Source organism: Mobula birostris, chromosome 1 (genome assembly GCF_030028105.1).
Source record: "Mobula birostris isolate sMobBir1 chromosome 1, sMobBir1.hap1, whole genome shotgun sequence".
Lineage (NCBI taxonomy): Eukaryota > Metazoa > Chordata > Chondrichthyes > Myliobatiformes > Myliobatidae > Mobula > Mobula birostris.
This window is the reverse complement of record NC_092370.1, coordinates 160564688-160587475: the sequence shown is the minus strand read 5'-3', so window position 1 is coordinate 160587475 and position 22788 is coordinate 160564688. Positions and strand designations below refer to the sequence as shown.

At 46.5% G+C, this 22788-nt stretch overlaps 1 protein-coding gene across 1 annotated transcript in view; it reads left to right on the top strand.

Moving 5' to 3' along the window:
* The window catches only part of mapkbp1 (mitogen-activated protein kinase binding protein 1), a 260224-nt gene that overhangs the window by 164226 nt on the left and 73210 nt on the right, over positions 1-22788 (top strand). The window contains exons 5-10 of the mRNA XM_072265081.1: positions 1507-1677; positions 3339-3476; positions 5835-6017; positions 10154-10314; positions 18295-18484; positions 19111-19257. Of these exons, the coding sequence (XP_072121182.1) occupies positions 1507-1677; positions 3339-3476; positions 5835-6017; positions 10154-10314; positions 18295-18484; positions 19111-19257 (990 nt within the window). The remainder of the gene's footprint in view (positions 1-1506; positions 1678-3338; positions 3477-5834; positions 6018-10153; positions 10315-18294; positions 18485-19110; positions 19258-22788) is intronic.

Sequence of the window (22788 nt, the reverse complement as noted above, 5' to 3'; positions counted from 1 at the left end):
ATGTAATAACTAGTTTGTTTATTTCTAATAACATTTCTTACATCTAGCCTAGCGAGGATCTAAAAACCATTGCCATTTATCCCTATCACATGCCTTTCAGAGATAATAGTGATTGGCCCAAGTATGTCACGTCTTTAATCAAATTTCAATGAATTAATAGTGGACATCAAAAGTAATGAATACAGAATCAGAAAACATCCCTTGAAACTGGTTCCTCCGTTTGGATGGATTATCTTCACTGATAGACTAGCTTCATTGACGTGCCTTGGCTTTGTTAACCTTGCCCAGCAAAGACTATTAACCTAGTCTTGAAGATTTGTCCTAACCAAAGCTTCAAGACTAGATCTTAGTATTGTTCTAAAAGACTAAAGACACGAGTTCTAGTCTCACTCAATCGGGGGGATTATTTATTAATTAGTTAGCGAATTAAAGAAAGCTGGAATTAAAAAGTTGATGTGCTCATGGAGCTACCAAATTGTCCTAAAGCCTGTTTGTTCCACCATCTTTTCTGGGTTTACACTATGTGTGATCCCAGGCACACAGTTACACTGTGATCCCTCTTTGAAATGACCTATTGACTCTTTTGGTTCCAGAGAAACTAGGAATGGGCAGTAAATGGTCGTCCCTCTAGTGGTATCCATATCCCAAGAATGGATATGATAGAACCAAAACTCTTTTTCTGACTCCAAGCAGTTGAAGAATCTGATATGCATCTCGGGATGAAACCAGAGTGAGAAATTCTCAGACAACAGGAATTCTGCAGATGCTGGAAATTCAAGCAACACACATCAAAGTTGCTGGTGAATGCAGCAACTGACGAAGGGTCTTGGCCTGAAACGTCGACTGTACCTCTTCATAGAGATGCTGCCTGACCTGCTGCGTTCACCAGCAACTTTGATGTGTGTTCCCTGAGAAATTCTCAGTTCTCTTTTATGTTCCATAAGAGCTCAAAGTGACTGAAATAAAAACGGAAAGTGCTGGAAACACTCAGCGGGTCAGGCAGCACTTGTGAAGAGAGAAACAAAGTTAACATCTCAGAACTGGCAAGATGACTAAGCTTTGTCAGATTTTATAAGCACAGACTGTAGGAATGGTTGGGAATGGGAAGGTTGAATGTTTGACCTGCTGTGTAACCACAGAGTGTAGAAACGTCCCGATCATTTCTCTTCATGAATTTCCAGCAGCTGTGGGGTCTTGCTTTTGACACTGAAGTTTGTTGACAGTGAGGATGTCAATAAGGGCAATGTGCTTGGCGGAAGGCCAGAGTGGACCTTGATATAGATCGTTGTGCCAGGTGTCAAGCTGAGCAAATGACCGTCTACACAGGCAGAGTCAGCCAGGGCCAGGACAACCGATCCTCATGCAACTATGTGTGAAGGAAGAGAGTAAAGCTTATGGGAGAGATTGTCTTATTTGAAATACTGTTTACCAGAGTTACACAACTTGTGAGTCAACTGGTGAGCTGACTTCTGACCCTTGTCTCTCCCTTCTTCTCCGTGTTTTCAGAGTGGGCATATGCCCGCCGTTCGGGTCTGGGACGTTGCTGATAAGACCCAGGTGGCAGAGATCCAGGAACACAAGTATGGAGTGGCCTGTGTGGCTTTTTCGCTGAATGCCAAATACATAGTCTCTGTGGGATACCAGCATGACATGATCGTCAATGTTTGGGCGTGGAAGGTAAACATGGCTCTAGCATTTCCTCCAGCCACGGGGGATCTTTTTGCCTCCAGAGATACAACTTGGGAGATGGACAAACAGTGCTGCTAGAAAGTTTGTGGAATTTTTTCCATTTCTGCATAAATATGACCTAAAATGTGATCAGATCTTCACGTGAGACCTAAAACTAGATAAAGAGAACCCAATTAAATAAATAACACAAAAACGTTATACTTGTTTATTTATTTATTGTGAAAAATGATCCAATATTACATGTATTTAATGGAAGAAGTATTTGAACCTTTGCTTTCAGTAACTGGTGTGACCCCTTCTACAGCAATAACTTCAACCAAACATTTCCAGTAAATTGATCAGGACTGCACGTCGGCTTGGATGAATTTTAGGCGATTCCTCCCTACAAAACTGCTTCAACTCCGGGATGTTGGTGGGCTTCCTTGTATGAATTGCTTGTTTCTGGTCCTTCCACAACACTTCTATAGCATTAAGGTCAGGACTTTGACTTGGCCATTCCTAAACATAAATTTTCTTTTTTAACCATTCTGTTGTTGATTTACTCTTGTCTTCCAGATCAGTGTCTTGTTGCGTTATCCAACTTCTATTAAGCTTCAGGTGATGGACTGCTACCCTGACATTCTCCTGTAAAATGTCTTGATACAATTTTGAATTCATTGTTTCCTCAATGATTGCGTGCTGTCCAGGCCCCGAAGCAGTAAAGCAGCCCCAAACTCTGAAGCTTCTTCCACCATGCTTCACAGTTGGGGTGAGGTTTTGGTGTTGGTGTGCAGTGCCCTTTTCCTCCAAACATAGCAGTGTGCATTTCTGCCAAGAAGTTCAACTTTTGTCTCATCTGTCCACAGAGCATTGTCCCATTGTAGAACATCCAGTTGGTCTTTTGCAAACTTGAGACGTGCAGTGGTGTTTTTTTGGAGAGCAGTGGTTTCCTCCATGGTGTCCCTCCATGAACACCATTCTTGTTCAGTATTTTTCTTAGAGTGGACACATGAACAGAGACTTTACTAAGTTCTAGAGATTTCTGCAGGTCTTTTGCTGTTACCCTTGGGTTCTTTTTCCTCTTCTCAGCATTGTATGGTGTGCTCTTGGTGTGATCTTTGTAGGATGCCCACTCCCAGGGAGAGTAGCAACAGTGCTGAATTTTCTCCAATTATAGACTATTTCTCTTTTGGACTGATGAATACTCTGGTCTTTATAAATGCTCTTGTAGCCTTTTCCAGCTTCTACAATTCTTCTTCTAAAGTCCTCTGAGAGTTGTTTTGATCGAGGCATGAAGCACATAAGCAGTCCTTTCTTGAGAAGAGCAGGCTCTGTCAGTAACCTGACTTTGAGTGTCTTTTTTATAGGGCAGGGCACCTCTACAGCCCACACTTCCAATCTCAGCTCATTGATTGGAACACCTGACTCCAAATAGCTTTCGTAGAAAGCATTACCCCATACTTTTTCCAACAAATACATGTAGTATTGGATCATTTTTCTCATAAATAAATGAACAATATAATGTCTTTGTGTTAATTATTAATTAGGTTTCCTGCCGCCAACACTCGGCCCACTCGGTGTCTGAACACTAGTCATTGCAATATCTGTGGCAGCCAATGGCTATCCTGAAGTTGGGAATGTGAATTGTGTGCCTCTGGCTTCTTCTACAGAAAAATGTTGTTGTGGCAGCCAACAAGGTATCAAGTAAGGTGACTGCCGTTTCCTTCTCTGAGGACAGCAGTTACTTTGTCACCGCTGGCAACAGGCACGTCAAGTTCTGGTATCTGGATGCGTCCAAAGCCTCCAAGGTAAGATCTGTGACTGTGATTAAGACTTTTCCTCCCATGTTCTTTGCTGCTTTTTCCGACTCATAATCCCCCTTTGCGCATACATAGCTGCCCGTAGAGAGAGTTAAGTGCACCGAGTCCTGGGAGTTCGCATCACGGACGACCTTACCTGCTCCCTCACTATCACCTCCCTGAACAAGAGGGCACAGCAACGCCTCCACTTCCTGAGGAGAGTGAGGCAAGCGAGGCTCCCCCTCCCATGGTAACTGAGCACCATGGAGAATGCCCTGACGAGCTGCATCTCCATCTGGTATGGGAGCAGCAAAGCACTGGACCGGAAGTCCCTACAGAGGACTGTGAGAACGGCCAAGAGGATCAGAGGGGTCTCCCTACCATCTATCGGGGACATTTATCAGGAGCGTTGCATACGCAGGGCCCTTCGTATTAATAAGGATCCCACCCATCCATCCAGCATCCTCTTTGACTTTCTACCATCAGGCAGGGTTCTCCGAAGCATAATCAAGATAAACAAAGTGGTGCCCAACAACTTTCCAGTTCGTAAATTCATCAAAAATTCTCCTCCAACTTCCTGAATCTAATCCTGCAAACCTCTCTACTACTTGAGAAACCTCAACTCCTATGACAAAAGCACTGAATGGCGTCAACACTGACACACCAACATACCCCCTGGCGGAGAGCTAATCAACAACCCCACCTCACTCCTCCCGAGCTTTGCCACAGCTACCAGAAAAAAACTGGACAGGCGCAAATTGACTCAGATGTCGACACGCCAAAACAACACAAACACTACACCGACGGGGAGGCCCAACAAACCCCAGCTTGCCAGGACAACCTCCTCCTGGTCCAAACGTGCCCTGTCACCAAGACCTGAGACGGCTATGCCACGGTCCATCGATACAGCCATGAGCCGGAGGGGTGGCTTGGCAAACAACAACTAGAAGTGTGAAGAGAAAAACACCTGTCATACCCGTTTATTTCTGCATAGTTAATTTGTAGATTTAACTCTTACTTTCCTAAGTCGTTATGTGTTATGTGTATGTGCTTTACAGGCTGGTCCAGAGAAACGTTGCCTTGTTTGACGGTATACATGTATATAGTTAAATGACAGCAAGCTTGACTTGACAACTTGACGTATATTGAAACACAGTGAGGAATTTTAGGATTGTTAGGGGACATGAAGATCATCCAGCCCACAGGCTCACAGTAACACCACCCTGTTAGTCCCACATTTTCATTCTCTCCCTGCAGCCCTGCATATTATGTTGGCTCAAATCCCTCAGCAATCCCCTTTCAAAAACCCCTGATTGACTTTGTTTCTCCCACTGAAACTATCTGTCGTTCTTCATCGGTGAGTCTCAATCCAGGAAATTCTTCATTCCCTTCAAGAAGTTGGCTCATCTCACCATGAGGGATGGGCATTAGAGGTAATGAGTACTGAAATCCATCTGCCATCATTCCATTCTCACTTAACTCACAAAATCTCCCAGTAATTACACGCCACGTAAATTAACACTATAGTGGGCCATTGCCGGTCTTCAGTGTATGGCCTTCCATTGCCTTACCCAGGTTATCAGTAAAGGTGACATCTGAGCTTAGATCTTTATGTATTCAATTTTTATAAAAGTGGGCCTTGCTGGCAATTTATTGCTCATCCTGAACTGCCCTTGAATTTTTCAGAGAGCAGTGAAGAGCGAGCACTATTGTTGGCTTGGGAGTCATACGCAGCTCAGACTGGGTCAACAGGACTGCAGTTTGGGAGCAACGCAGTAATTTCACAGTCAACATCACTAATGACTAAATTTTCCTCTTGGATTTCAGATTATTAACTGAATTTAAATCCAGCAGTTGCATTTGAGTCCAGATTTGTGGATTATGAATCCAGGCCTCTAGATAGGCTCCTCATCTTTTCTTCTCCAGTCCTGCTGAAGGGATTCAGCCTGAAACATTGACTGGACTCTTTTCCATAGATGCTGTCCGGCCTGCTGAATTCCTCCAGCATTTTGTGTGTGTGTTGCTCAGATTTCCAGTGTCTGCAGAGTTTCTCTTGTTTGTGATTAGATAACTAATTTGTTAGTTTAATTTTCTGGACCGCAATCATCCACAGGACAGTGTCTTCCTTCTAATTTGAGTCAAATCCATTCTCCCTACTACCAACCAAGATAGTCAGCTGCGTTAGCCAGACTCTCTTCGTGGAAACTTATAGAAAGGCCTATGGATGCAAAATGTACTCATGCTCTACGATTCCACTGGAGTGAGGCCCCCCCCATTTCTCTAGGGTTCCGCGTCTCGTTGCGGACCCTTCCTCTGTCGGTCGGCCGCGTGCTGGTCCCTGACAGTGTGTTGCTGCCTGTGTTCCAGGTGAACGCCACGGTGCCACTGCTGGGCCGCTCTGGGCTGCTGGGTGAGCTGCGCAACAACTTCTTCAGTGGCGTGGCCTGCGGGCGCGGCAGGAAAGCCGACAGCACCTTCTGCATCACCAGTTCGGGCCTCCTGTGCGAGTTCAACGAGAGGAGGCTGCTGGATAAGTGGGTGGAGCTGAGGGTGAGTAGTGTTGTGAATCCTCTCCGGTCTGAGATGTGGGCCTGGTGAATGTGGCAGCAATGGGAACGGGAGAGTTCTCTCCATAACCTGGACTGATCTACTGTCCCCTCACAGCTATTCTGATTCACTTCATTAAGTCTATTGTTGCTCTATTTTCTTTCCTGCCTCGAGCCAGTTTTTTTCTCAATGTATTGAAGGGAATGTGGGCATTGCTGGCAAGGTCAGGATTTATTCCTTGTTGTACAGCAGAAGGCATCTGAAGAGTCAGTCAGCTATTTTGCTGGGCCTGGAGTCAGATACAGGCTAGACAGGTAAGGTCAACAAATCTCCTCTCCTGAAGGACATTATGTTGATTAATGGCAACGCAATGGTTTTTTGGGCACCATTGTTTCTACTGATGAACTGGTTTTAATTCCACATTACCTCCTGAATTTTAATCCCACAGTTGACATGGTGGGATTTGGTTTCAGGTCCCTGGTTTGTTAGTCTGGTTCTACGATAATTAGCCCAGTAATTAAACCATTGTATCACCACCTCTGTGTGTGTGTGTATATGTGTGTGTGTGTGTGTGTGTGTGTGTGTGTGTGTGTGTGTGTGTGTGTGTTTGTGTATACATGTCTGGTGTGTGTGTGTGTGTGTGTATATATGTGTCTGAGTGTGCATGTGTGTGTCTGTGTATGTATGAGTGTGTGTGTGTGAATGTGTGTATATGTATGACTGAGTGTGTATGTGTGAGTGTGTGTGTCTGAGTGTGTGCTTATCTGTGTGTATGAGTGTGTGTGTGCGTATTTGATTCAGAATCAGGTTTACTATCACTGACATGTCATGAAATTTATTGTCTTGCAGGAGTACAGTGAACTACATAAAATACACTATAATGTTCAATAAGAAGTATATGTTTATAAATTATGTATAAATTGTATATAAATTATGTATAAAATATATATAAAGAAGTAGTGGATAAAGCAAAAATAGTGAGGTGGTCTTCATGGTTTGATGGACTGTTGAGAAATATGATGGCGGAGGGGAAGAAGCTGCTTCTGAATCACTGAGTGTGCAATCTCAGGCTCCTGTACCGCCTCCCCGATGGTAGTAATGAGAGGAGGGCATGTCCTGGGTGGGGAGGGTCCTTAATGATGGAACATGGGTGTGTTTGTACATCCCAGTGTGTGTATGTGTGTGAGCCTTTGTAGGTGTGTAAGTGTGTCTGTGTGTTTGTGTGTGCACGAGCTTGTTGTATAGGTGTGTACACTAATGTGTGTGTGTGTGTGTGTGTTTGTGTGTGTGTGTGTGCACGAGTGCGTGTATTGTCAGCTCAGTCCTATACATATACTGGCATCTCTAATGCTCGATTCCCTCTCCTCTCCCGCTGCTCGTCCCCACACTGACTTTGAAAAGAACACAGATAACACCACAGTAAGTTTGCATTCCCGTCTCGATGTTTCTCTGCATTTTCCACTCTGACATCGTCCATCGTTTGTCTCCATCTCAGTGACGAACCATCGTGGTCGGTTCCACACGCATGCAGCTGTAGGAGGGGAACACCACCATCCCGACCCTCTGTTACTGTGTGCATGTACTGCAGGTGAAGGTGAGGTATACTGGGGCAAGTCTCCTCTGCCGTCACTATCCTCCTGTGCCCACTCACCACGATTAGATCTGAGTCGAGCAACATCTGGAATTTACGTTTTTTTAATGCATTTTCAAATCTCTGCAGAGCCTTGCCTCGCCCTTTTTCTGCCGTCTTATCCATTCCAAAACCTCTGGGCTCCTAGACAGCTCTGATTTTCATCAGTCACGTGTGCTGATCAGGACATCTGAGCTGCAGGGCTCCTCTCCTCGCAGGTCTCCCTGCGTTCACTGTGACTTTCCAGTCGTTCTCAGGGACTGAGCTCTCAGTCCTCAGGCAAAGTGAGCAGGGCTTCAGTTGTCCTGCAGTGAGTGAGCCGTTGCAGCGCCTGAGAAAGTGGGTTCAATACAGCTTTCAAACAAGAAATGGATAAAGGGAAGCTGTGGTGTGTCGGGTAAAGGGCAAAGAAGGGTGACGGTTGGCTCAGAGAGGCAGCTTGAGTTAGATGGCCTGTTCTTTAAACGTCTGGCGGCCTCTTGTGCTAACTTCCCAGTTCATTGCAGTACTGGAGTGTGTTCAGGTGCATCAGGAACTGGGATGAAAGAGCCCGATGGGATCTCCAAAGAGCTATGAGAGCCACTAATCTCTCCTACAGCGAGGGGGTTTACGCAGGATAGTGGGCCAAGGATGGAAGTTTCAAGCTTTTGTTCCTTAAGCCTGATGGAAGGAGAGGGAATGAGAGAATGTCCGGTGTGGGTGGGATCTTTGATCATGCTGGCTGTTTAGCTCCCAGATGTATGACTTTGCTCCCTTTCCAAAGGCACTGAATCAATTGGGCATGGGCACCTCCACTCCTCGTGGGTCAGCACACATGGAGGAACTAAACAGTGGAAGGTATAGCATGTAGACACACAATACCCAACAGGGGCAGGTAGATATGATAGGAAGGGGATTTCTCAAGCATGGAAGATTCAGTCAGGGCCAGCAAACTCAGGAGCAAGTCTTTGCCTGTGATACTCAGAAGCAAGTGAGGCAATATCTTCATCAGCAAACTGTGACACACGTTGTACCCTTGCTGTTGTGCGGTCCAGGGCTGCCTTCTCCAGTCGACACTGACTCTCACCTGGGATATTAGGCATGTCATGGCCTCATTCGTTGTTTTACCTGACCCCCGGGGGGAGAGGTGGAGGCTCTTTAGTGAGACAGAGGGACAAGCTGTGAATAGCCTTCAGCGATATTATAAATTAGAGTGGTAATTGGTGCTGTTCATTCACTTTCATGTTAGTATGTAAGGGAAAGAGTTTCCCAATGACTGCCAGAGGTGGCAAACGTGGAACGTTTGATCAGTCAGTTCTCAGTGTTTTACATAGCTGCACAAAGCAGGGCTTAAAACACTTCGACCTCACCCTTTGCTTAAAGATGCAGTGGGAAACATCTGCCAGCAGATGCATTGAATCCGCAGGAGGCTATCTGTATCTTCGTGCTAGCCTTTCAGCCTGGAGAGGGGTGAAAACCTCCCATCTCTACCCTCAATGTTTCCCCAACCTGCCCCTCCCCTACATCACTGAGTTGCTGGGAAAAATCCTTATCTGCTGCTGAATCAGATTCTGCAGGGTCATCACAGACACATTTACCCAAGTACTGTACTACAGGGCTGGCTGAAAGGGGGCAGGAAGGTTCGTTCTGTGTTGGTGGTTCACAGGCATGAAAAGTAAGTTGCTAGTCTGCAGGAAACTTAGTTTTGATGTGTGAGTGTTCTTAGGGAGGGACCACTTCCTTCCACCCTGTTCTTTCATCCTGTGCTAACTTATTGACAGCCTGTCCTGGCAGATTTACAAGGCGAAGAATTGAAAGATAATTTTTTAAAAAAGCTTTGACACAACTGTGCATTGCCTCTTTTGGATCTTTTCACAGTATCTTCCAGTTCCTTTCCAGCTCAATTCCTTTTAAATCACTGAGGCTGCAACCCACTTCTCAGTTCCCCAGAGCATGGCAGTTCCTTTTGCTTCCTTACACGGCCATTTTTATCTGAGTATCTCCCCAGCTAATTATACCTCCCACTATGCTGAACAGTTTGCCTAGAGGCAGTCTGTCAGACTCCTTGCAAGTAAAATAAACCAGATCACTTTAGTTACTAATCCCAATAACCGTGCCTTATGTTATCACTCCAGTTCTTGGTCGCCACATTTGCGTTGCTCTCCTCCCAAGCACATTATTGCCCTTTGAACTTTAGATTCTTCCCGTTTATCTCCTGGAGCAGACTTAACCCCAGGCATCAATGTTCCGTAATATCAACAACCCCGGTCGAGAAGTAGTTCTCTACACCCCATCCTCATCCTGGTTGTCCCAGTCAACCCGGGACTTGTCACAGCATAGAGCCGGAGAATTCATTTGGAAAAGGGAAATGCATGGTCAGCAGCAAAATAGTTTTGTTTTAAGTCAAAAAATTTTTGGTATTTTTTTTGCCTGGAAGAAGTCAACTGTGAGAAGTATTTATTTTTAACCTAGAACAAAACTGCAGAGAATTTGGTACCAGTGTAATTTTGATACCTTGCCTTTTGCACAGACTACAATGGCCAATTGCTTGTCAGTCAATGAGGACTTCATCTTCTGCGGCTGCGCGGATGGCACAGTACGGCTGTTCAACTCCGCCAACCTTCACTTCATTGCCACCATGCCCAGGCCGCACTACCTGGGCATGGACATCGCAGCTGCCACGGAGCCCAGGTGAGGTCTAGACTGGACAGGGGGGCACTGGGCGGCTTGGGGGATGGTGTGAGAGAGCCCAGGGTGGTTGGGGGGGAGTAACTGCCAAGACTGGGGTGGGGTTAACTGGTCTATGGGATGGCAGTTGGGAAGGGTTGGTTAATGGATGTAGCTCTCATGGTCCGGATCGGGGTCCCTTAAAATTACTTTGTTTATGTTACGATCTGGACTGGTGACTCCCTGTTTCCCTTTGGTTCCCTGTTTTCCCGTGTCCCTTGGCCTTGGTGATTAGAGGCAATTTACTCTCGGCTGAACCGGTAGTTTATAGTCTCCGGCTTTCAGCCATTCGGTGCGGGAGCATTTGCAAAGTCACCAAGGTACGGCATGCCAATGTCATCTGGCCAGAGCAAGCCTAGTTTCTGCCCGAAGCGAGTGCCGGTAATTTGCCTTTCCTCACCGGAGCTACCCTGGTCAAATTACCTCGCCAAAGCAAGCCTGCAAAGTTTCCTCACCGAGGTGGGTTCATCAGTTAACCCGCCGGAGGGAATCAAGAACCGCTGTCTACTGTTCCCAGGCCGAGTCGAGAGCTCGCCACGACCCGGAGGCTCCAAGTCAAGTCCTGGCTTCGGGGGCATTCAAGTACCAAGTCAAGTCCTGGCCCTGGTGGCATCCAAGTACCGAGTCAAGTCCTGGCCCTGGCGGCATCCAAGCTCTGAGTTAAGTCCTGGCCCTGGCGGCATCCAAGCTCCGAGTTAAGTCCCGTCCCTGGTGGCATCCAAGTACCGAGTCAAGTCCTGGTCCTGGCAGCTTCCAAGTTCCGAGTCATGTCCTGGCCCTGGCGGTCTGTGATTCCTGTCCTACCCCCCTGTCTGTATCCCTTCTCTGCCCCTCTTGCCTCTAGCCCTCGTCTGCAGGCCTCGCCTGCACCTCGGTCTAGTTCTGTCGCCGGAGCTAGATAGGTACTGTCTGGTGTGCTTTGGTGTTGGTCTCGTCTTGTCCTTGCCTCCATGGGGTAAGTCTGGCTGTCTTGCCATTGCCCCGCGGGGGGTCATGTCGTGTCTTGTCTTGTCCTCGCCTCCGTGGGGTAAGTCAGGCCGTCTTGCCGTTGCCCCGCGGGGGGTCATGAGTCCCGGCCCTATGTCCTGTACCCAAGGAGGGGTCCTGGCTCTCTGTTCTGTGTGTGAGTCCCGGCCCTATGTCCTGTTCCCAAGGAGGGGTCCCAGCTCTGTATTCTGTGTATGTGTCCATGGTTCTGTGTACCTGCTCTCCCGAGACCAAGGCTCTGTCCATGCCTGGTTCTGGGGTCTGAGCCCGGGGCACGACCCAGGTACTGGGTCCTTGCCCAGTCTCTGGCTCGGAGTCCATACCGTAGCCTCTTCATGACTCCTCTAGTTCTGGGATCCAATTCCGAGTTCAAGCCCAGACCCTTGGTCCCAGCCTAGTCGTAGTCCTGAGTCCTTGTCCATTTCGCTATTCCTGCTCCTGCCTTGCTCTCCTGGTATCGAACAATAAACTATCTTTAATTAACCTCACAAGATGTGTCTTGCATTTGGGTCCACCCTTGCTCCCAGTGCCCCCCATTGTGACAGTAGCTGTGTAGAGGGGTGCCTTGGGCAAAGTGGTAGTGTGTTGTGTGAGGTGGGGGGTGGCTGGGGATTAGCGTAATGGTGGGGAAGGAGTGGGGGATAGCACAGTAGCCTAGTGGTTAGCACAACGCTTTACAGTACAGGAGACCCGGGTTCAGTTCCTGCTGCAGCCTGTAGGGAGTTTGTAGGTTCTCCCCGTGACCGTGTGGGTTTCCTCCGGGTGCTCCGGTTTCCTTCCACAGTCCAAAGCCGCACCAGTTGGTAGGTTGTAAGTTGTCCCGTGATTAGGCTGGGGTTAAATTGGGAGATTTCTGGGCAACGTGGCTCAAAGGGCCGGAGGGGCCTATTCCACACTGTATCTCAATAAATCAATATGTTCGTGGTTTGGCAGGGTGGGGTGGGATTGTTTGAGGGTAAAGGGTTGGAGTTGGTGGGAGATGTGGGCACTGGTGGAGTGGAGCATGCTTAAGTGGTGGTGAGAGCGTGATTGCCTGTAGGATGGGGTTTGCAGAGGTGACCTGGGTTGGGTTGCGAATGTTGGACAGTTGGCTGAGGTGATGTTTGGGGAAGGGGTGAGGGTGCTGATGGGTTTGGTCTGGCAGAGGTGAGACGGTGAGGGAGCTGCCCCTCGGTATGAATAAGTGGCCCCAACCTGTTCACAACACTGTGACTGGGTTCAGCAAAAGGTTCACAGGAAGCTAAATGAACTGGCCACCCACGTCTATAAATGCAGGTCACACTGTGGCTACTTGTCAGCTCTCAGCCAGGTGGGCCCGGAGGGGGAGGGTCACACAGGAAAGCACCAGTGCATGAAATCACTCGGACCCTCCCCAGCTTATGATCGCCCGAGCTATGGACACCCCACACATTCAAACAAGTTCCCGTAATTATTGATAAATTCAAGTGCTGAGGCAGTCTTGAGAAAAAGAAACTTGTTTACGTGTAACCTTCTCACAGTAATCAGACACCACTGTTGCTGAAGAATGGCAGGCAGTCTCAGTGGAGGAGGCCATGCTTTGGAAACTGACAAGCAATCCGTCCTGTTGATACTTGTGTGACTAAATCCTGTTAGACAATGTCACACGAGTTGATACTTCAAGGCCATCAAAGCTACCCATTCAGTGGAGGACACCCTGATTCTGCACCTTCATAACATAGGCAGAGCAGGGACTGTAGGATCATGCTACAAGACACACATACACACACAAACACACACACATACACACATACACACACACACACACAAACACACACACACACACACACACACACACACAAACAACTACAGCCCTGCACAATAATACATTGTGTGTAAGTGTACACATATGTATAGACACCCTGCCAGTGGGACAGCAACACCGAGTGAGATTCTCACAGAAAAATTCAGTGAAAGACAGTGATGAATAGTCAATGGGAAAGCAAGACAGCCAGGCAGCATCAGAGAATCACAGGCCTGTACTGCACAGAAACATGCCCTTTCGCCCAACCCATCTGTACTGAAGATAAGCAATGTGAGTTAGTACACAAAATCACATTAGTGAGGGCAGTGCTGGAAAATCACCACTGCATGGGGGTGAGATACACTGATGTGATGTCAGGTGCACACATTAATAAATGAGCACAACATTTCACATGTTGTGATACAGCTGGGAAAGCAGAATAGAGAAACCAACAAATACTCAAAAAAGGAAGAGATCAAATGACAGCACAAAGATAGAGAGATAATCAATGGGAAAATGCCTCATCTAGAGAGCTGATCTGTGGGAGATGCCCCATCTAGAGAGATAATCGATGGAAGTTGCACCATCTAGAGACACAATCAGTGGGAGATGCCCCATCCAGAGGGATGATCAGAGGGAAATGCACCATCTAGAGAGACAATCAGAGGGAGATGCACCATTCAGAGAGATCATCGATGGGAGATGCAACATCTAGAGGGATAATCAGTGGGAGATGCACATGATAGTGCACAGAGTGGTCTGATAGATGTGCACTGGAGTTAGCGCAGTGTCCTACCCAATATTCATCCAGCGCACTGTAGTTGATGATATGTTACAGTTGCTATCCATGTGACCTTGCTGTGCACAGATCGGCTGCAGTGGCCCCTCGATTACAGCAGGACATTCAGTGTTGGAGAGACTTCCTTGGCTTCTCTTGGAGCTGCTCTAATGCGGTGACAGGAGCTGAATAAACTCAGGCAGTTTATGTCATGCTTTTGCTGTAACCAGCGTGTTGGAGAGGAGAACTGAGAAGAGGGACTCATCCCCCTCATCTAATTACTGCTCCCTGCTCACGGTACTCGGACAAATCCCAGCACCCCTGCCACTGCTCGGACTGGAAAGAAGACACCAGCACAGAGTGCAGCTGAGGCCACTGGCAAGCCCTCCCCTCAGTAGACGCTTGGGCAGTGCCGAGCCTTTAGGTGTGGGGGGTTTTGCCCAAGGTTGTGTGTTTCTCTGCTGCTCTCTCCCTGCTGGTGGATCTTGCCGTGAAACAATGCAGGCACAGTGAACGATGAATCCGCTGCTTGTTCCAGTATGGCTGCTGTCAGCATGTGATGTGAGAGTGGGCTCGATGGCATGTGGCTCTGGCAGAAGGAAATCTGTTCACGGCTCTAGACAAACATGTCACAGGATTATCAGAGGCTCGACTTTGCACAGGAGTCAGTCAACTCTTAAAGTGAAAGAAGCACTGCAGAACTGATATCATTAAAAGAGCAACAAACCTTTTATCGTTTTGCTGTTTTTATTTCCTGGAAGTGCTGCAATAAATGGGATCTGCTCCCAACTTCCGCCCCGTCACTGAACTTACATTTCCCTGAGCTCCTTGTGGCTCAGGGCTTTCCTGGACTCACATCTGGGTCTTTCGTAGACTGGTTGCCATAATTAATGCATCAATGTCAGCTAAAGGAGGAACTGGTTGGAGTGTTGACTTTGCTAGAAATGTCTGTGTTTCTGTACCCTGTGAATTTATACTAGAAAGGCAGTGTTGACCTGGAGGTATATTGCTGCTGAGTCAAATCTTTCTTTTCCCTGATTTTCATTTTAAATTATGATGTGGTGATGTAGCAGGTAGTTCTGCTGCCCCAGAGTTTTTGTGACCTGGGTTAAATCTTGAGCTCTGGTTCTAACTGGAGGCAATAAAACAGACTTCAGGAGGAACTGAGCAATGCACTGAGTTCCACCAGCGGTGTGTGTGTGGCTCCTGATTCCAGCACCTCCATTCTCCAGTGTCTCTCTGAATCTGACCGACTGGAGTCTGTACATTCTCCCTGCTCCTGTTCCTCCCAAATCCCAAAGGTGTATGGTTCGGTGGGCTAATTGACCACTGTAAACTGCCCCTAGAGTGCACGTGAGGGGTAGAATTCTGGGGCCAGCTGGTGGGAATGTGAGGAGAGTACAATAGGACTGGTGTAAATAGATTGTTGATGGTTAGTATAGAACTAGTGGGCAGAAGGGCCTTTTTCTATGCTGACTGTCTCCATAGCTCTACTTATTGTTAGAATAGGATATCACTGGAAGGGGCAACATCTATTGACCATCCAGAGTCGTTCTGGGAACGTGACGTTGATTAACTGGTGTCTGGCACTATTGCAGTCATTGTGGTGAAAGCGCCCTCGACAATATCGGATAGGAACAAGGAGCTCAGTAAACTGAACTAGTAACAATGAAGGCACAGCAATGCATTTCTAGGTCAGGTTGGATGGGTGACTTGCAGATGCTAGATGGTAGAGATTATAGATAGATAGATACAGGTTTCCCCCGCCATCCGAAGGTAAAGTGTTCCTATGAAACGGTTCATAAGCTGAAATGTCGTAAAGCGAAGAAGCAATTACCATCTATTTATATGGGAAAAAATTGTGAGCGTTCACAGATCCAAAAATAACCTACCAAATCATGCTAAATAACACATAAAACCTAAAATAACAGTAACATATAGTAAAAGCAGGAATGATATGATAAATACACAGCCTATATAAAGTAGAAATACTTCTCTACAACAATTGCCTGCACTGTTCTCCGTAGCGAAAATCTCACGCAAGCGGTCTCGGCAAAAACACAATGCCAAGTGCCGTCGGCAGAAAATCTCACGCAGGCGCTGTCCAGTAACCTTTAAGCTATAAAGCTGCCAAATCATACCAAATAACACATAAAAATACACAGCCAGTATAAAGTAGAAATAATGTATGTGCAGTGTAGTATCACTTACCGGAATTGGGACAGCGCCGAGCACACTGATGATGGTGTGTTAGGCTGAGTCGTTGCAGGTTGGGGTGGTGCAGTGGCCCCCACCCTCCGGGCAGCGACCCGATACCGATTCGCGGAGAATGCAGGGGTACAGCGGTGGCTGGGACGCACACAGCACGTCTTTAAGAAAAAAGCCAAAATAAACAAGCTAACTAATTAGGTGCCGCCCGACACATAATGGTCGGCCCAGATCAGAGACGACGCAATTGGCAATCGCCTCTGATCTGGGCAGACATTTACGTGCTGAGCGGCACCTAATTAATTAGCTTGTTTATTTTGGCTTTTTTCTTAAAGATGTGCAGTGTGCCTCCCGGCTACCGCTGCATTCTCCGCGAATCGGTATCTGTCTGCGGCCCGGGGTCTGGGGTGGTGGGACACTGAGGTTTCGATTGTTATCCTTTCCTCTTCCAATTGCATCAGCTCTTCATCTATCAGTTCTTGGTCATGAGATGCCAAAACCTCTTCAACATTATCTTCGTTAACTTCCACAAGCCAAACTCACTTTGTCCTTGCTTCGTTCACCACAATCAAAACGCTTAATTATGTCTAGTTTTATGCTAAGTGTAACACCCTTACGAGCTCTTTTAGGCTTTTCCGATACCTTAGAACTCATCTTGCAAACGGCTGCTCACAGGCACGTGTTTAAGCAATGCCAGCGAGAATGCCGTTCCGAATCCGGGGGAGAGCGGCTGCTTGGGGCGCGCACTGATTTTTTCTCGCACGCTGCCTTTTATCGCGCGCTGATTTTTTCGTAACAGTGAAAACACCTTCTGTTAGCGAAAACAGGGAACTAATGTAGGTCTTTCGTAACAGTGAGGTTTCGTAATGCGAACATTCAAAAAGCAGGGGACACCTGTACTTCATTGATCCTAAAGGAAGTTACAGTGTCACAGTAGCATTACAGTGCACAGATATAAATATTAGAAGAGAAGTAGAAAGAATAAAAAAAAAGTTAGCACACACAGTCCAACAGGAGGTTAGTTGGGTTTAGGAGGAGCAGGGAACACAAAAAGGACCGGATAGGAGAACCCTCTCTTGCGGCATCACTTCCACGTGGAAATTGAAGCACAGAATGTTAAGCACTTAGCAGTACAATACAGGAGCAGGCCTTTTATTGACCATGATGCGAATTTAAACTACCCATTCCCTGCCTGTTCATATGCCTGTCTAGATATCTCTTAAACATTGCTATCATATCGATTTCCACCACCTCCCTCAGCAATGAGTTCCAGACACTTACACATTCTCCAAGTTACAAAAAATTTGCCTCACCAACTTCTTTAAGCTTGTCACTTTCACTTTAAAGCTATACTTTCAAATATTTCTACTGGTCTCAACTTACCCTATCTGTACTGCTCATAACTTTATACACTTCTGTCAGTTTGCTCCCTCAGTCTCCAGCACTCCAGAGAAAATGATCCAAGTTTGTCCATCCCCCTCTCCAGGCAGCATCCTGACAGACCTCTTTTGCACCTTCTCTGAAGCCTCCTTCATGAAATGTGGCGACCAGACCCTGCACTGTGCTCCAAATGTAACCAAGGCATCTTTTTATCCAGCTGCATCATGACTTCCCAGCGGTTATACACAATGCCCTGCTAATGGAGGCAAGTGTACTGTGCCTTCCACTATCAGGGACCCCGAAATCCCTCTATACATCAGTGTTCTGAAGTGCTGTGCCATGTACTACGTGCTTTCCTCTGTCAGTTGACATCTCAAGGTGCAACACTTCACATCTGTCCGGATGAAACGTCATCCTTCATTTCTCTTCATGTAGTTCCAACTGATCTGGATTCTACTCGTCCTTTGACAACCCTCCTCACCATTTACCCCCCAACAGCTGGCCCAGCTGTGATCAGTTAGCATGGGCTAGATCTGGGACTCAGGTCACCTGTAAACTCACTTAGACTATTGTGGTGGACTTCCCGCATCACAGTCACGGACTTCCATCACTCCACCGAGACTAATTCCTCCAGCTTCCCAATTGACTGAGAGTAGTTTTGAGGAAAGGGAATTCAAAATGGGAGGTTTAATTTTCCAGACCGGAGCTCACCCAAAGTCCACTCAGGAGGGCAGTCTGCGAGTTAGTTTGCAATACCTTCAGTGCTACGAGAAGGTCCTCCTACTATACGGATCGTTGTTTTGTTAACGGAGCTCTCTTTCTCCTTCAGCCATCTATTCACAAATAGAGCAGATGTCAAGTACCCAGACACCATCGCACTGACCTTCGACCCTACAAACCGCTGGCTATCATGTGTGTACAATGACCACAGTCTGTACGTGTGGGACGTGAAGGACATTAAAAAAGTTGGGAAAGTGTACTCTGCCCTCTACCATGCATCCTGTGTCTGGAGTGTGGAGGTGAGACTATGTCAGGAAAACCTGGGATCAACATTCCTCCATAGAAGTTAGGGAACCAATCCATGTAGGATCTGGAAGAGCACATCCATAATAGAATATGGGATCTTTAGTCAGTCCAAAGGAGATTGACTCTTGGCATTAGAGACAGTCCAAAATACAGACAGTGGCCAATTCTTGTGATGAGAGGATTGTCCTATCATGAGAGGCTAAAAAATTTCATCTCTATTCTCTGGAGTTTAGAAGCAGGATGGGTGCTCTAGTTGACACATGTATGATCTTGAGTGGGCACGATACAGTAAATGTCGAGGTTTCCTCTCTGGAGTTAATCTCGAAGGAGATAAAGAGTTGATCACTTAAAACTGCGTGTGTAGGAGCTTTTCCCCTTAGATGGTAGTGAATCTCTGGAATCTTCTACTCCGGGAGTTTGTGGAGGCTAGATCACTAGGTGTATTCAAAGAAGAATGATATAAATATTTGAAAGTTCGGGGAAGTGAGGGCTGTAGGGAACTGGCACTGTAGATGGGGCATGGTGTGATTAGGCATGATTGTGTTGGACGGCTGGGTGGGCTTAAGGAGATGTGGCCTATTCCTGCTCCTGTTTTCCTATGCTGTTGTGTCCTTTTCAGGTTTACCCGGAGGTAGAGGACAGTAATCGGGCATGCTTACCACCGTGCTCCTTCATCACCTGCTCATCCGACAACACCCTCCGACTCTGGAACACTGAGAGCTCCAGCAGCCACGGGACCTCGCTGCATCGGAACATGATAAGCAACGTAAGTATGCCACCAGTCCCCTTCAACTCCGGACAATCCGCTGTCCTACTGAGATCTGTTCTCCACAATCCGGCTGCAAATTGCAAGACGCCACGTTGGGACTGAATGTTTTGAGTGACAGTCTCTTTCACCCAGTACCACACATAGCCACTCAGCTAAAATCTAACAGGATAATGTCCCACCCAAGTCCTGAATACTTGCACTGCAATCAAACGGTGTGGAAGCAATTATAATTCCCTGAGCTTCATGTTCCACGTTTTGGTTTGTTCCTCAACCCTTGCTAATTTTCTTTGCTTATTTTAACTCAGAATTGTACTCAGGGTCTTAAAGTAAGAAGCTATTGAGCGATAATATCAGTAAAGACCACCCTGATAGGACTAGTGTGGAACCTCCGTCCCCCAACACATCGTTGATGCTGTTTCAAATTCATTTCCCAGGATCAAGCATTGATGCATCGATCAGCAGTTCATAGTTACCCCTGAACTCTTGGTGACCAGTTGGTGTTCCACCGGGATCTGTTCTGGGATCCCTGCTCTTTGTGACTTTTATAACTGACTTGGGCGGGGTAATAAGTTTGCAGATGACTGGAAGGTTGGTGGAGTTGTGGACAGTGTAGAAGGTTACAGTGGGACATCGACAGGGTGCAGAGCGGGGCTGAGAAGTGGCAGATGGAGTTCAAACCTGGAGAAGTGTGAAGTGATTCAGATTGGAAGGTCAAATTTAAAGGCAGAACATAGCGTTAATGCCAGGATTCTTAGCAGTGTGGAGGAACAGAAGCATATAGGGTCGACATTCATAGTTGCCACGCAAGTTGATAGGATGGTTAGGAAGGCGTATGGTGTGTTGGTCTTTATTGGCCAGGGGATTGACTTCAAGAGCCATGGGGTAATATTGTAACTATAAAATCCTGGTTAGATCACACTTGGAGTATTGTGTTAATGGAAGGGTGTGGAAACTTTAGAGAGGATGCAGAGGAGATTCACCAGGACGCTGTCTGGATTACAGAGCATGTCTTAGGTTTAGCTAGCTAGGGTTTTTCTCTCTGCAGCAAAAGAGGATGAGAGGTGAGTTGATAGAGGTGTACAAGATTTTGGGAGGTGTAGATGGAGTGGATAGCCAAAGACCCCCCCCCCCCCCAGTCTGGAAATGGGGGCATAATTTTAAGCTGATTGGAGGATGTCAGGGATAGGATTTTTACAGAGAGAGTGAAACGCCCTGTCAGGGATAGTGGTAGATGCAGATACATTAGGGACAGTTAAGAAACTCTTAGATTGACTCATGGGTGATGGAAGAATGGAGGGGTGTTTTGGAGGGAAGGGTTAGGTTGATCTTAGAATAATTTAAAGGTCGGCAAAACAGCATGGGATGAAGGGACCGTACTGTGCTGTAGTGGTCTATGTGTAATGGGATAGCTACAGAGTGACTAAAGAGTTCTTCCTCTGAACTATACTAGTGAACCAGAAAGGATCTCATAACAATCCAGTGGAGCCAAGGTCGTTGTTAGCCTTGGCTAAACTGTGAATAATCACTGACATGAAGTATTAACTCTCTGAGTATCCATGACATTTCCTGCCACCAATGGTTACTTAACCACCACACCACCACCACCACACCCTTCGATTGACCAGTGTACAGCTGGTGGCCAATGAATGTTTCTGAGTTTTGATGATTTTTTTTTATCAGACGTAGACATTAAAGTTTCACAGATCACCCATGACTGGTGGGACTACAGGAAAAGGTTCAAAGGATCACATGTGCATATTCCCTTTCTATAAATGCTTCTGAAATGTTTTAAGTGAACAGCCCTGCACATCTTTGGGTTGATCTAATAATAGGTGGCATTAATTAGTTAATTTGTTCCCTCTCAGCTCCCACTGATGGACATAAAAGGTCCCATGGCTCCACTTTGAATAAAAAGGGTTGAGTTTTCCTCAGTGTTCAACACTGATCTGTCAACCAGCTGCAGCACTGCAGGTTACCACGGTATTATTTCATTGCTTTAAGTGACGTCTTGTTTGGCCACAGTCCAATGTTTACAGAAGAGATCACATACATTTCCGATTACTTCGCTCAAGAAAGGGCTCTGGACATTCCAAATCTTCACGATTCAAAATAAAATTTATTAATCAGAGTACACACACGTCACCATATACAACCCTGAGATTCTTTTTCCTGCGGGCATGTTCAGTAAATCTATAGAACAGGAACTGTAAACAGGATCGATGAACAACAAGCTGTGCAAATGCAGATACAAATAAACAGCAATAAATAACGAGCATGAAATAACATAAAATAATAAGATAAAGAGAGACTATCAGTTGTGAGAACAGCAGAAGTAGGATGAGTATAGTTATCCCCTTTTGTTCAAGAGCCTGATGGTTGAGGGGTAGTAACTGTTCTTGGACCCAGCGGTGTGAGTCCTGAGGCTCTTGGACCTTCTACCTGATGGCAGCAGTGAGAAAAGAGCATGACCTGGGTGATATTCTTCCATATTCTCAGTCTTGCATTTTTGATTTTCACTTTGAGCACCTTTATGTTGTGTGGCACGTGGCCAAGTGGTTAGAGCATTGGGCTCACGATCTGAAGGTCGTGGGTTCGAGTCTCGGCCAAGGCAGCGTGTTGTGTCTTTGAGCAAGGCACTTAACCACACACTGCTCCAGTCTACCCAGCTGAAAGTGGGTACCGGCAAAACTGCTGGGGGTTAACCTTGTGATAGACTGGCGTCCAATCCGGGGGCGGAGGGGGGGGAGCCTCGTACTCTCAGTGGCTTCACGCCACAGAAACCGGCATGAGCACCGGCCTGATGGGCCACAAAGCCTTCAACTTTAACCTTAACCTTTATGTACACATATCAGACAAGCAGTTATTTGTGGACGTGTATATACTGGAGGTGTTCGTATGTATACAGAGAGTCGTTTGTAAATTCATAAATCTGAATGCACTTGTAAATTTGCTGATAATTGATGGGTTGAACAGATGTACAGATTTGAACAGATAATTGAACAGAATTGCATGTACTCGTGCTCATTCAAGTTTGAACACACGTCAACGTTCAGTTGCACTCACTGGCGTATTTATAGATATGAGCACATTTGCAGATATGCAGAGGCTCTTGGACACGTGCAGATGCTGAACACGCTTGTATGCAAGTATACTTGCACTCAGATTTAAAAGAATCAGATTCAGAATCAAAACCGGGTTTATTATCACCGGCTTGTGACGTGAAATTTGTTAACTTAGCAGCAGCAGTTCAATGCAATACCGTACATAATCTAGCAGAAAAAATAAATAAATAGATAGATAATAAATAAATAAATCAATTACGGTATACGTATATTGAATAGATTTTTAAAAAAACATGCAAAAACAGAAATACAGTATATTTTAAAAAAAGTGAAGTAGTGTCCAAAGATTCACCGTTCGTTTAGGTATCGGATGGCAGAGAGGAAGAAGCTGTTCCTGAATCGCTGAGTGTGTGCCTTCAGGCTTCTGTACCTCCTACCTGATGGTAACAGTGAGAAAAGGGCATGC